The sequence below is a fragment of the Budorcas taxicolor genome, chromosome 1 (assembly GCF_023091745.1).
Source record: "Budorcas taxicolor isolate Tak-1 chromosome 1, Takin1.1, whole genome shotgun sequence".
Classification (NCBI taxonomy): domain Eukaryota; kingdom Metazoa; phylum Chordata; class Mammalia; order Artiodactyla; family Bovidae; genus Budorcas; species Budorcas taxicolor.
Genome location: NC_068910.1, coordinates 162509451 through 162522493, shown reverse-complemented (window position 1 = coordinate 162522493; position 13043 = coordinate 162509451). Strand labels below are relative to the sequence as shown.

At 37.9% G+C, this 13043-nt stretch overlaps 1 protein-coding gene across 1 annotated transcript in view; it reads right to left on the bottom strand.

Moving 5' to 3' along the window:
• Positions 1–281: 281 nt before the first annotated feature.
• The window catches only part of MECOM (MDS1 and EVI1 complex locus), a 326761-nt gene continuing 313999 nt past the window's right edge, over positions 282–13043 (bottom strand). The window contains exons 12-16 of the mRNA XM_052638028.1: positions 12458–12627; positions 10188–10332; positions 6011–6247; positions 5000–5183; positions 282–466 (exon numbers count right to left, since the gene is read on the bottom strand). Of these exons, the coding sequence (XP_052493988.1) occupies positions 332–466; positions 5000–5183; positions 6011–6247; positions 10188–10332; positions 12458–12627 (871 nt within the window). The 3' untranslated portion in view covers positions 282–331. The remainder of the gene's footprint in view (positions 467–4999; positions 5184–6010; positions 6248–10187; positions 10333–12457; positions 12628–13043) is intronic.

The window sequence follows — 13043 nt, the reverse complement described above, 5'->3', positions numbered from 1 at the left end:
CACTCCCAAGGGCAAGGTGAATGGGAAGACGCCTTCTGCCCAGCAAGGTTTTCATTTTTACTGAATCACTTTAAGTCGCATTGATCCTCCAGAAGTCAGCAGCTGCCTTGGCTGTGCAAAACAAAATATCGAGAATAAATAGTTTCCTTTTCTTTCTTTCTTTCTCTTTCTTTCTTTTCTTTTTTAATCATTCCGTTTAAGGTCCCCAGACTTTACATGAGTGACCCTTCAGGTTTCTAAGGCATTCTGCTCAGCAGTCTTTTAAATAGTCCTATGTGAAAGAGCCATGCTACTGTTGGACTTGGTCCCACTCCGGTCAACCTTGAGAATGTCATACGTGGCTTATGGACTGGATGGCACTGGATTCCGCTGCAGCCCTGGCCATACTATGCCACACGTTGGAAGAACTGTGGGATGAAGAATGCAGGGACTCCTTGTCGGACAATGACAACATCATAGCGTATGCCTGGGGTAGAAAGGAGAGAATTGGTAAATGGCATTTGAAAAACATCGCTTTTCATTTGAAGGCTATCTTGGGTGAATGTTAGGAAGAGATGGGATCCTGAGAAGGAGCATCCCTCATGGGTGTGTTGGGAAAAGTGAGGGACATTTCTTGTGTGTTGCAATGGCATGGAGTTACTGCTGGCCTTCAGTGCCTCAGGGCCACAAAAGTGACACAATCTGCAGAACAAAAAATTAATGATCCTGCCTAGAATGACAATCATGCCTCCATTAAGAAACAGGAGTCATCCCCCTCCCCAGCCATAAATATAATAACCATCCTTCCACTGTTGATGTACATGTTTGACTCACCCAAAATATTACTGAATGCTTACAACTGAAACAGAAAATACAAATAAGAGACAACTCTGCCTTGACAGCACTGCGGAAGCATCTAGAGGAAGCATGCCACAGACTACTTCTCTGGATGACTGAGAGCCCTGAAGGTGAAAAGACTTGCCCAGAGTCACTTAACTAGACACTGAAAGACAGAAAGTGAAGTAGCTCAGTTGTGTCCGACTCTTTGCGACCCCATGGACTGTAGCCTACTGGGCTCCTCTGTCCATGGGATTTTCCAGGCAATAGTACTGGAGTGGATTGCCATTTCCTTCTCCAGGGGATCTTCTCAACCCAGGGATCGAACCCGGGTCTCTCACTTTGTAGACAGATGCTGAACTGTCTGAGCCACCAGGGAAGTCATCAATAAAAGCTTATCTGCCCAAATCCAGTGTCCTCTCTCCACTTCCCCTCCAAGCTTGAAATATTCAATGCTGACACTCAAAGACCTTGAAAATCAAGGTAGATCAAGTAGGTTCAAACAAACACTCAAACATATCACAAGACCCAACAAAGTTCTCACCCCTGGGTTCCAAGGTCTCCTAAACAGAAGATGTACAGGGGTGCTCTGTGAGGAAGTGCTCTCTCTTACCTATTATCATGTCAAATTCTAAATAACTGTTCAGAGAATCTCCCCATTTGCTGCCAAGTAAAATATTCAAATAAAATGTTTGGTCTTGACTTGGGAGTGAACTTTTCACTGTTGATTTGCTATTGTTGGTCTCATCCATTGCTAACTTGCTTGTCAAAATGCTGCTGAAGTGGAATCATTAAAGTCCTGCCAAAGACATTCCACTGTCGGTAAACAAAGACAAAATGCCTCTGTTGTGAAGCAGAATTTCATCTCTGGGAGTCATGCTGAGACATGTGGCCGGTCTGTGGTTTCTTCCGTAATCATGGCATACAGTTAGAAAATCTGCCCTCTCAGGCTGATTTTGATTTGCTGGGTCACTGCTCTAAATGTACACATTGGACTTTTCTGCATGCAATTTGCCTTTTGGACTGCCACAAAATCTCGGCAGACATTTAAAAAATATTTCTTAAGCATCTACTCTGTGCCAGGCACTGTGCTAGGTTCTAGGGAGTTAAGGATAAATAATAAAGAGTCCTTCTCCTTTGCAGGTTTAAAGTATGGGTGAAGTGAGCACTTAACTTTATTTCAATTATGTACTCACATTTACAGATCAAGATAAAAGATTAGTCTGACATGGTTTTAACAAAACTCATTCTGGTATTTAGAAAAAGAAAAGGGAGCAAAGAGAAAATTTTGAAATCCTAAGTTTTAATCCTGGCTTCTATCTTGCCTCTATTCAACTAGCTATGTGACCTTGGGCAAGTTGCTTAATCTTTCAAGGTTACTTCCTTCATATAAAATGTGGATAATAATAACAACTTACTTCCAACAGTTGTGGAGGAACCACAAGCACTAACTTACATAAAGTGTTTAGCTTAGCGTGCCTGATGTAAATAATACCTGTTATCCTGACACTACCCATTGCGAAGGGCATAGCAACCCATTCCAGTATTCTTGCCTGGATAATTCCATGGACAGAGGAGCCTGGCGGGCCACAGTCCATGGGGTCACACAGAATCGGACACGACTGAAGAGACATAGCACACATGCACCCATCCTGAAACTACAGGTATCACAGGCGGCACTAGTGGTAAAGAACCCACCTGCCATTGCAAGAGACATAAGAGACACAGGTTTGATTCCTGAGTCGGGAAGATCCCCTGGAGAAGGGAATGGCAATTCTCCAGTATTCTTGCCTGGAGAATCCCGTGGACAGAAGAGCCTGGTGGGCTATAGTCCATAGGGTCGCACAGAGTTGGCCACGACTGAAGCTACTTAGTGTGCATGCATCCATGCCTCCTGAAACTACCTTTTTGTAGGATAGGTTTTTCAGGGAAAATTCCATGCAGAAGGCAGCCACTGTTGTATTAGTCAACTATTTTGCATTCAATCACTATAAAACTCACAGAGTAAATGTATGAGTTTTGAATAAAGCATCTGAATCTATTCAGATTCTAGAAAGTGGTAAATATGGAATATCTGTCTTTTGGTAATCAAAGGAAATAAACATTTTCATGCACAAGGACCCATGCTCAGCACAAAACTGACAGTGATAATGGAATGAAAGAATTAAGTCTCATGAAACAAAGTCAGTTTGCAAAAAGGCCTGACCATTTTCAAACTGATATAAATATATATACATATATATATGATATTATAAAGTAACAATAAAAATACAAGTTAAAAATTGCAAAATTCTAGTATTTCTTGTGAGGGTAATTGTTAGCCCAACTGGGCAGGGACTTTATATATCAAAATACTGGTACTGAAATATATCACTTCTAATACCTCTAGGTTCCCAGGACCCTTTGCTTTCTATCACTTGTGACAGTTTCAGGAATTTTCAGTATTGTGCCTTATAATTTGGGGTAGAATAATGAAAATAATTTTTTTCAAAAAAAAGAAAAGTTGGCTCCCCAGTTTCTCTGATCAATAAGGAAAGAAAAATGGGAAACTAAGAGTTAAATAAACAAAAAACATTAGCCACTTCTTATGGCTGTCTCCAAGTGAAAATGAGATGTCTAAACTGGCTGGACAGTTAGAAATTGAAAAATTCACTTTTATCACCATTGAATGATAGAGAAGGGAGGGATCTTAGACATCTTCTCCACTCACCCCACTTTACAGTAAGGAAATGGTACCCATAGTTGTGAAGTGATGTTCTCAAACCCACAGAAGTGCAGCTAGTCAGAGATGAGGCTGGCTGCTTTCACTTCAATTCAGAAAAAACATTTGTTTTGTCTGTTACCATACATGACATCTTATGATGTTTTATTGAGTTTACTAATATTTTAAAATTGGTACTATCCCAGTGGGATAACGTTTTTCCCACTTTAGTTGAGATATGACCACATTTGCTATTAAGATGGCCCAAAACATCTCAGCCAAATAGACAATTTCCAAATGTAGTCACACGGTTTGGTATGTAGGGGCACCTCCAAAATGAACTCAGGACAAACAATTAGACCAAAGTGACCAACAAATATGGTTATGACAGAAAGGTTTTTTTTCCTTCTTTTTTTAAAAAGGACCTGAACAAACAAACTGGTTGAGTGCAGATGTCAAGCAGAAAGGACTGATTCCCTTTTTTGTGGAAGAAGAACTGAGGCTCTTTTCAATGAGATTTATAGATCCTTAGATGGATTTATTTTGGTTACCATAGTGGTGATAGATTGCTATAAATCCCATCGAACTTGGGTACCATTCATTCACTCATTTAAAACTGATAGGGTTAATTTCCAGGTTTGCCATTAAGCTGCTATAGACTTTTGGCAATTCATTTCAACTTTGACCCTCCTAAATTCAGTTTATTTCTAAATTCTATCATTAGTTGATTTGTATATTAACTGTGTATGGTGGTTTAGTCACTAAGTCATGTCCAACTCTTGCAAACCCATGGACTATAGCCTGCCAGGCTCCTCTGTCCATGGGATTCTCCAGGCAAGAATACTGGAGTGAGTTGCCATTTCCTTCTCCAGGGTATCCACCCAACCCAGGAATCAAATCTGGGTCTCCTGCATTGCAGGCAGATTCTTTACCAACTGAGCTACAAGGGAAGCTACTAACTACGTACAGTGAGAAAAAAGAACAGGATAGAATTCACTTTCCAAAAATATCAAAATATAATTAGGTTGACAAACATTATAGACATGAAGCAATTAGAAAATAATTCTGAAGTAATATACAAATGAAGTGAAATTGTTAGTCGCTAGGTTGTGTTCAACTCTTTGCAACCCCATGTACGGTCCATGGAATTCTCCAGGCAAGAATACTGGTGTGGGTTGCCATTTCCTACTCCAAATAGGTACAATCAAATGTTTATGGACCATCTACACAAAAGTAAGCTGATTGCAAAGGAATGGTTGAATTATTGGAAGTCAGGGTTTGTCACAGAAATTTCTGTGCAGAATCCAGTCATATTAATTGCTGTAGTGGTTGACTATTTTGGATTCAATCATAAGCAGAGATAGGAACCTTTTGAGTAAAGCATCTGAACCTGCTCAGATTCTAGAACATTGCAAGGAGTATCTGCCTTTGGCGTCAAAGGCACAATGTCACCAGGATGCTATACTGCAGGAAAGTATGTACCTGTGACTTGGACTTTCTGTGTAACGGTTGTTTAAGTTCCTCTGGCACATGGGAAGCACTGAAAGAAGACACCTCAGCTTCTGTATATTGATTATCTTCCATTTTCCTCATTTTGAGGCTATCTGTGAAGTGCCTTATATGATCTAGAGCAGAAAGTCCAGTTTTATATTCTTCCTCTTTATACCTAAAATGAACCAATGGGAAAGCACAGAGGGTTTTTTTTTTCTTTTTCAGTTTGATATCCAACCAAATCACTTTTCATTTGATTCCATACACTTGTCAAACGTCATAGTATATTTGCAGTAGAAAGTAGCCTCCATCTATTCTTGGATTCTTCTAAAAACTTACAAATATTCTATCTTATACATATATTTCTTTTCAGATTTTTAATGACGAAAGCAAGACTATATTTGAGATAAAGAATTAAAGTCAATGACATGTGAAGTCAGCAATGCAGTGGAGACAGAATTCGTACATTTACAATTCTCATTTAAAATACAGCCAGTTATGATGATATTCAGTTGGTATCAATTATCCATATGAAAATATAATAGTCCAGTCAATTTAATTATTGGGCTAATGTTTTCCTTTTAAACATCTGTCATCTATATAGATTCCATATACAGCAAATAAAGTGATATTTCTCTCAATAATATTTGAATAACACATGATAAACTGAATAAATTAGATAATGCCAAAAGCTCTATTTTTCTTTGAGTTTTATAGGTAGAATCTAAATAAGTGATTGTGTACTTGTTTACCCTTTCATTTACCCTTCCTTCCTCAGATTAATCAGAGTTCCACATCGATCGATGTATTTATATGCTGCTGATTATGTTCATGGCCACTTGTTTCCGTCTTTTTAAAATTAATCCACTGCGTATGCCTTGCTAATTCAAACAGCTTTTATGATTCATGCTCACAAATTGCTTATCCCCTGGAATAGCATGCTTATGGAAGAACAGAGCAGCGGGAATCATAACCCTATGTGGGTCCACGCTTGCTTCTCACCTCATTGGGGATGCTTTACAGCTCATTTCCAGGGTGCTGGTGTCTTCATAGTCATCCTCGGGGTTTCCTTCATGTAAATTACTCGTCCCTGGTTCCTTTCCCATTTTCCCAGTAATATCATTGTCTTCATCCTCCTCATCTAACAACACCTCATCTTCTACTTCTTCATCATCCAGTAAGTCTGAATTTTGATTGGTCACCAAAGCCTTTTCATCTTTAAAGTGACTGCCATTCATTCTTTCAAAAGCATAAAAAAGAAGCAGGTTCAATTACTGGTGTCATTTCAAAACATGCAGTTAGCTCTATTATTAACATTATGCCTTTCTAGCAATAATTTAGGTTTTCCACATTTCTAGAGTAAATTTTTATCATTTATGCTCTATGGCAACCATGGGAAAATAATGTAACCTCACAAATGGAAAAATGGAAAACATAATTGTGTGATTATTCAGATTATAAATGGAACCTCTGGCAGAATTGGGAAAACAATCTTAGTCTCCTATTTCTTATCAGGCCTTTGCTTGATAAATGATATTGTTATATATGATATAAAAAGCACACACAGGTTTTTCTCTACATAAAGTTACCTAATTATCATATAAGTATGCACCATTGAAGAGAACAGATTCTGGAAAACTTATACCCATAAGCAACACTGCCAAAGCTTCAACATGCATGCTTCAAGAGAATCTAAGAGTTCAAAGAAAGTGTTAGAGTAGCTGCCAAGGACCAACCAGTATTTGCTCTCTCTAGGGGACACTGGTGGTATATGGCACTTAAACACTCTCCTGAGACTTGGAAGTGATTGAGAACTCATTTATTTGTACTTTGTTCAAATTATCTGCAATAGTCTGAATGTAAAAATATTCCTTGTTTCCCAGGATAACACTGCGGTGGGAAATGATATAAAAATGTCATTGTACAAATATCTTTTGAAGTTTATATGTGTAATATAATGATGCAAAAGAAGCCTATTATATTTAAAACATCATTTGTAATATTTTAGTGGTGGCAAGGATTGCAATATGTAATTCGCAAGTTTAATTATAAAAAATGTTTAATAACATAGAAGTCCCCATTTAATATATTTGAGAATGTTTATGAAATGAGGATAAGCTTTTCAGGCTTTAAAGGAAACATTAAAATATATATAAGCTAAATTTCTTTCATTGCAAGATTAAGATGAAACTGTTAGAAAATAATTATGAATGTTTTGAATCTCTCCTAACTTCCTCCTTTCAAAGACATATGATCAGAGAGATTAAGGCACTTGCCCAAATACAGAAAGCTTGTTAGAAATTAAACAATCATAGGTGTTTAGGTGGGTTTCCCATGTGGCGCTAGAGATAAAGAACCCGCCTGCCAATACAGGAGACTCAAGAGATGTGGGTTCGATCCCTGGACCAGGAAGATCCCCTGGAAAAGGAAATGGCAACCCACTCCAGTATTCTTGCCTGGAGAATCCCATGCTGAGACACAGGAGGCTGACAGGCCTACATACAGTCCATGGGGTTGCAGAGTCAGACATAACTGAGGCGACTTAGCATACACACTGGCATCCGGTAGTCCTACCTATTTACTAACTCAGAAAACTTGCTAAGGCTGCTAAATTATTGTTACAGTCATGTACAATTTTCACAATGTAACTATTTTTCAGGTTATGGAAAATCAGATACCAGCAATAGACCCCCATCAATTTTCCACATTAAAAAAAAAAAAAGAGTATAATTTTATATTTAGATTTCCCAGAACAAAAAAAATACATAAATTAAACAATCCTGGGTGTGACAGAGGCACATAGTAAAAATTCATTTGACCAGAAAAAGTCATATCATCATTACGTTTTTTTTATACAATCCATCACTTAACCTCTTTTATCAAAGAATGATGAAAACATGTTTTGCACAGACATAAATTATTAGTTTCCAGTTACACTGCCAACTTGCTGGCCTGAATGGCTCGAAATTGTTATTTTAAAATAAATGAAAGAAAAAGTAAAAGAACAAAAGAGTGCGTGGATGGAAACCAAACGTAACAAAGCCAACGTGATTAAGAAAACCTATTTGTTAATTTTGCCTTCAAATGTGGCAATTTATAGAAGATAAATTATTCATCAAAAGTAGTCTGATAGGAGTTGAGGGGAGAAAAGTTAGATGACTCAGTCTTCTTACTTCTATGCTGTTTAGACATGTTGAAGCCAGATGTTGCAGCTTTATGGTTCACAAATTTCCAACTAAGGGTTTGAAATCTGAATAGGTGTCTCAGAACACAAATGGTGCTTTTTGTTCGATATTTCTTATTTGTACCATGTAACCATCATTATTAAAATATAAGATCATGACTGTCTTTCTTACTTGTCCTTAGTACTTTGTACTTCTGAGTATCTGCCTCACCTCTGCCTTTCTATCTCTCCCTCTCTCTCTCTCTCTCTCTCTCTCTCACACACACACACACACACACACACACGTGTACACATGGGCAAGCAGAGGGAGAGATACACCCAACAGCACAAAGTTTAGCTTTGTCAGGCTTCTCAGAAGCTCGAAGAGTCATACAATAGCACATATTCTCTCCTCATTCCCTTAGAGACACTGTTATACAAGCTAAAGAACAGAAGTGATCATATATTTTTATATAATCTTGGAAAATAGTGCTTATTTAATACTGCCTTAATGGAAAACTACCTGAAACAATTAACTCTGACTTTTAATAGCATCAAAAATGGAGAACAATAACAACATTTGCGTGATAAAAAGTAACGGAACTTTCATTAACTAATTTCATGTTACATTAAAATTTACAGTGCAGCATCCTAATTTAATAGGCCATTGGATAGTTATATTTAGAATAACACAGTTCTCAATGCCAGATATTTATAACTTATAGGTAAGAAAAATTATACCCAGTAGTTTGGGTAAAATAATGTTTCCTTTATATCACATAAAACATAAAATGCTAGATTATTGTCTTGTTAGTTGCTCAGTAGTGTCCGACTCTTTGCAACCCATGGACTGCAGCCTGCCAAGCTCCTCTGTCCACAGGATTTCCCAGGCAAAAATACGGGAGTCGGTAACCATTTTCTTCTCCAGGGGATCTTCCTGACCCAGGGATGGAATCCGCATCCCCTGCATTGCAGGCAGATTCTTTACTGCTGAGCCACCAGAGAAGCCCTATTTCTGTATCAATTAAGCCATATATGCTTAATGTTGAGAATGACAAGAGGAATCCAGCACACCAGGTCACTAAAAACAAGTGTAACTATACCCACCGAAACAAACATGCTGGAATTAAATAAGGCAGCACTTCAAAGCATATAAAGAAGTAACAGAATCGTATTAAGTCACAAATGGTTTCAAAAAAGCTATTTGGATGACAATAAGTATTTTATATATAAATATCTACAGATACACACAGTAATATAATGTTAACATATACAGGTACATATAGTCATATAATATATATAGTCATACATTATATGTATGGGGCTTCCCTGGTGGCTCAGAGAAGAATGAATCTGTCTGTAGTGCAGGAGATCTAGGTTTAATCCCTGGGTTGGGAAGATCCCCTAGAGAAGGGAATGACAACCCACTCCAGTATTCTTGCCTGAAGAATCCCATCCATGGACAAAGGAGCTTGGCAGACCACGGGCATGGTTGCAAAGAGGTGGACATGGCTGAACAACTAACACTGTCACTGTATGTATACATTATACATAATATGATACATAATAGTAACCAGCATTAGTCAATGATTCAACTGAACCCCTGTGTGGCTTTCCCTTCTAATTGCCAAGTTTTGATAAAATATTCTAATTAGCTATAAAGAGAGGCAGAATAGAATGGTGCTAAAATCGTGGGCTATAGAATCAGACAGCCTAGGTTAAATCTCGTTTATTGCTTATGTGACATTTAGCAAGTTATTTAACCTTCAATGTCGCCATTCCTTCAGTGATAAAATTATATAATTACAGTCCCTATCTTATAGGGTTATTAGGGTAATTAAGTTTATTGATACACATAAAGTGCTTAGAAGAACATTTGGTATTTAATCTGTACTAAATAAACACCAACCATTGGTGGCAGGAGTAAAGCAGTGTCAGAAAAATGAGCACTGAAATGTATTTCAAAACGTTCACTACTGAAATCACGGACTTTGGAAAGGGAAAGACCAGCTTTACCTCTCTTCGGTGTTCCTGGGGGACTGGCTGCCATGGTTGCTATTCCCGATGAAATTTCGAATTTCTGTGAAGTAAGCGTCTTCCTTGTCATCGAGGATTGCACCTGTGCTTTCCAGTTCAGAATGAGGCGATGATGTTGCCGTACCTAAGGGGAGAGAAAGCCTTTTGTGAAAAAGACTATTATTTAGAGTGCGACTTATTTGAAATCTCACACCTTCTTCATTTGATCAGTGTTGTTTCCTAAAACAGGCTTTTTCAAGTATTAATAATGAAAACTTTAGGAGGTCAAGGTCTTCCCAATTTTACCACAGTATCTGTGCCAATGAATAGTGGGGACTACTGTGAACCACTGAAATCATGAAGTACAATCTCCCAAAGTTCCTCTTTCTCCCACCAGTTTCCTCCTGCTCCCACTGTGATATAGGAATGTTTTTATTCGTAGAATGAGAGTACAGAGTGAGACAAATTATAGAAAAGTCTTAAAAACATTCTGCCAGAAAAATGTATACCCAGTCCTGCTGGCAGTTAATATGCATTTATTGCCTCTGTGCTAATGTATGTTATCAAATAAAGCCTGAACACATGCTGGAAATATGGCATTCTGCTTTGTTGAGCTAGGCTGTGGGCAGACCCAGAACACACCAGTCTTGAGACAGTATTAAGAAGACAATATTGGGTCTGTGAATTATAGAAGGTTCTTCAGTCTCCTCACCTATAAAATTAGTATCAAAATTTCAATACATTTACAAATTATAAACTCTTTATAATATGTGGTCAAACTTTATACTAATATTTGCTTTGTTTGTTTATCTTGCCCAAAGAATATCTGTGGCTTGACAGTTCATCACAATAGTCTAGATGCCAAACACAAGTGGTTAGAATACCCTTCAGCTTCATGAAGTTATTATAATCTGGGCCAACAAATAAGTATTCAATTTTGACACATTATACCTTTTAAATTATTTATTTATTTTCTGAAATAATTTTGACTAGAAAAATTATAGTGATATACCGTAAGGGTGTATGCAGAAAGTGTTGTCACTTTTGAGTACTAAATTAGACTCTTGTCTCTAAAACCTAATATTTTTAAACCATGATCATTAGAGTTTTGGCTTTAAGGGAAACAAACAGTACATAGTTCATTCAAAAATCATAAGCAATGTGCCTCTACACTAGAGGAAGGATTAATAATAAAATAATTTCCTTAAGGAAAGACTACTTTGTATCAATCCAACTTTTCTCTGTTCTTAAAATCTCTTTTCAGGGATTCCATGCATGTACCCTCCCCTCACTGCCAAGTCATTCCCTTAATTCTCTAGAAACAATTACAGCTACATAGATTGGCATCACACACACATGCCAGCTGGTCAATGTTATCTAAATATTAGAAGCCAAGGGCTTCCCAGGTGGCACAGTGGTAAGGAATCTGCCTGCCAATGCAGGAGACACAACAGATGCAAGTTCAATCTCTGAATCAGGAAGATCCCCTGGAGTAGGAAATGGCAACCCGCTCCAGTATTCTTGCCTGGAAAATTTCATGGACAGAGGAGAGTTGTGGGCTACAGTCCATGGGGTTGCAAATAGTTGGACACAACTGAGCTACTGAGTACACACACACACACATTAGAAGTCAAAGGCAAGAAAACCACCATGTCTTCTGCTAACAATGCATTAGTAGGCCTGGGTTAAAGGAAGGCTAGTTTTTTGCCATTTTAAACTTAATTTTGCATCAGAATTTGTGATAAAAAATCACACATGACTAGCATTTGCTACAGGCTACTCTGATCAGGTTAACAGCCTTTTATCTCTCATATCTAAAACAGGTCCCCTAGAGAAGTTTTCCGAACTGCAGGCTGTTTGCAAAAGCAGCTGTGGTTTCTAGGTTAATGCTGAGAGCGTGGGGCTCCACTCTGGTCATCCCGGCCAGGCCAGTGGCCACATTCTGTGCCAACAGGGTCAAAGATTGTTCCCTGCGATTTAGAAAATCATGATTCATCAGTCTCCTTTGAGTTCCAACTATGGTTCTCTGTGCTTGAGATTGCCCATTGAGATGCATCCAGAAAATAAAACGGTCCAAATGAAGCTCTGAGTTGTGTATTATTCAACAGTTCACTTCATTCAAAAATCTCAAGGGAAAAGTGCTACAAATCTTCACAATAGGATCTGATTCTCATGTCAAAGGGGAACGAGAGCTGAGCAATCACAACTGTCTTTTAAAATAAGAAGAATAAGCCAAGCATCTCCTCCTCAGAAGACAGTCAATGACCTACCAGACATGTTCCCATTCTCGTGCTTCTTGAGGTGTCTGTCTAAGTTGGTTTGTTGACCAAAACACCTATCACATAAGTGACACTTAAAGGGCTTCTCTTTATTGTGGATGTTGCGAACATGCCGCTGCAGGTTAGAAGATATGCTGAAGGACCTGTCACAGTACTTGCATCTGAAAAGTAAACACAGAGCAAATATTTGCAAGCAAATCAAAAGACATTTCTCAAGACAAGCAAACCAGATCTCCAAAACTATCACCCATAAAACAACACTGCAGCAAAGATTACTATCCACATTGCCAAGATTTCAATTCTGGTAAATGACGTTGATTGCATCAAAGATTCTTATGACTTTGTGAAAAACTGTAATAAAATACTGATAATTTGATTGCTCACAAGTTTACCCAGGTAATCAGTTCTAGTACTTCAAGCAAAGCTGACAAAATTAAAGACATTAAGAAATGGTAGCAGTTTTATTTTCCACTTAGGACAATTAAGCCTTCTGTAAACAAACAGGAAACAGATTAAAGTATTCTTCAAATAAAGTAAGAAAATCATTTTTTTAATTCAAAATTTCAGAGCCTGATTA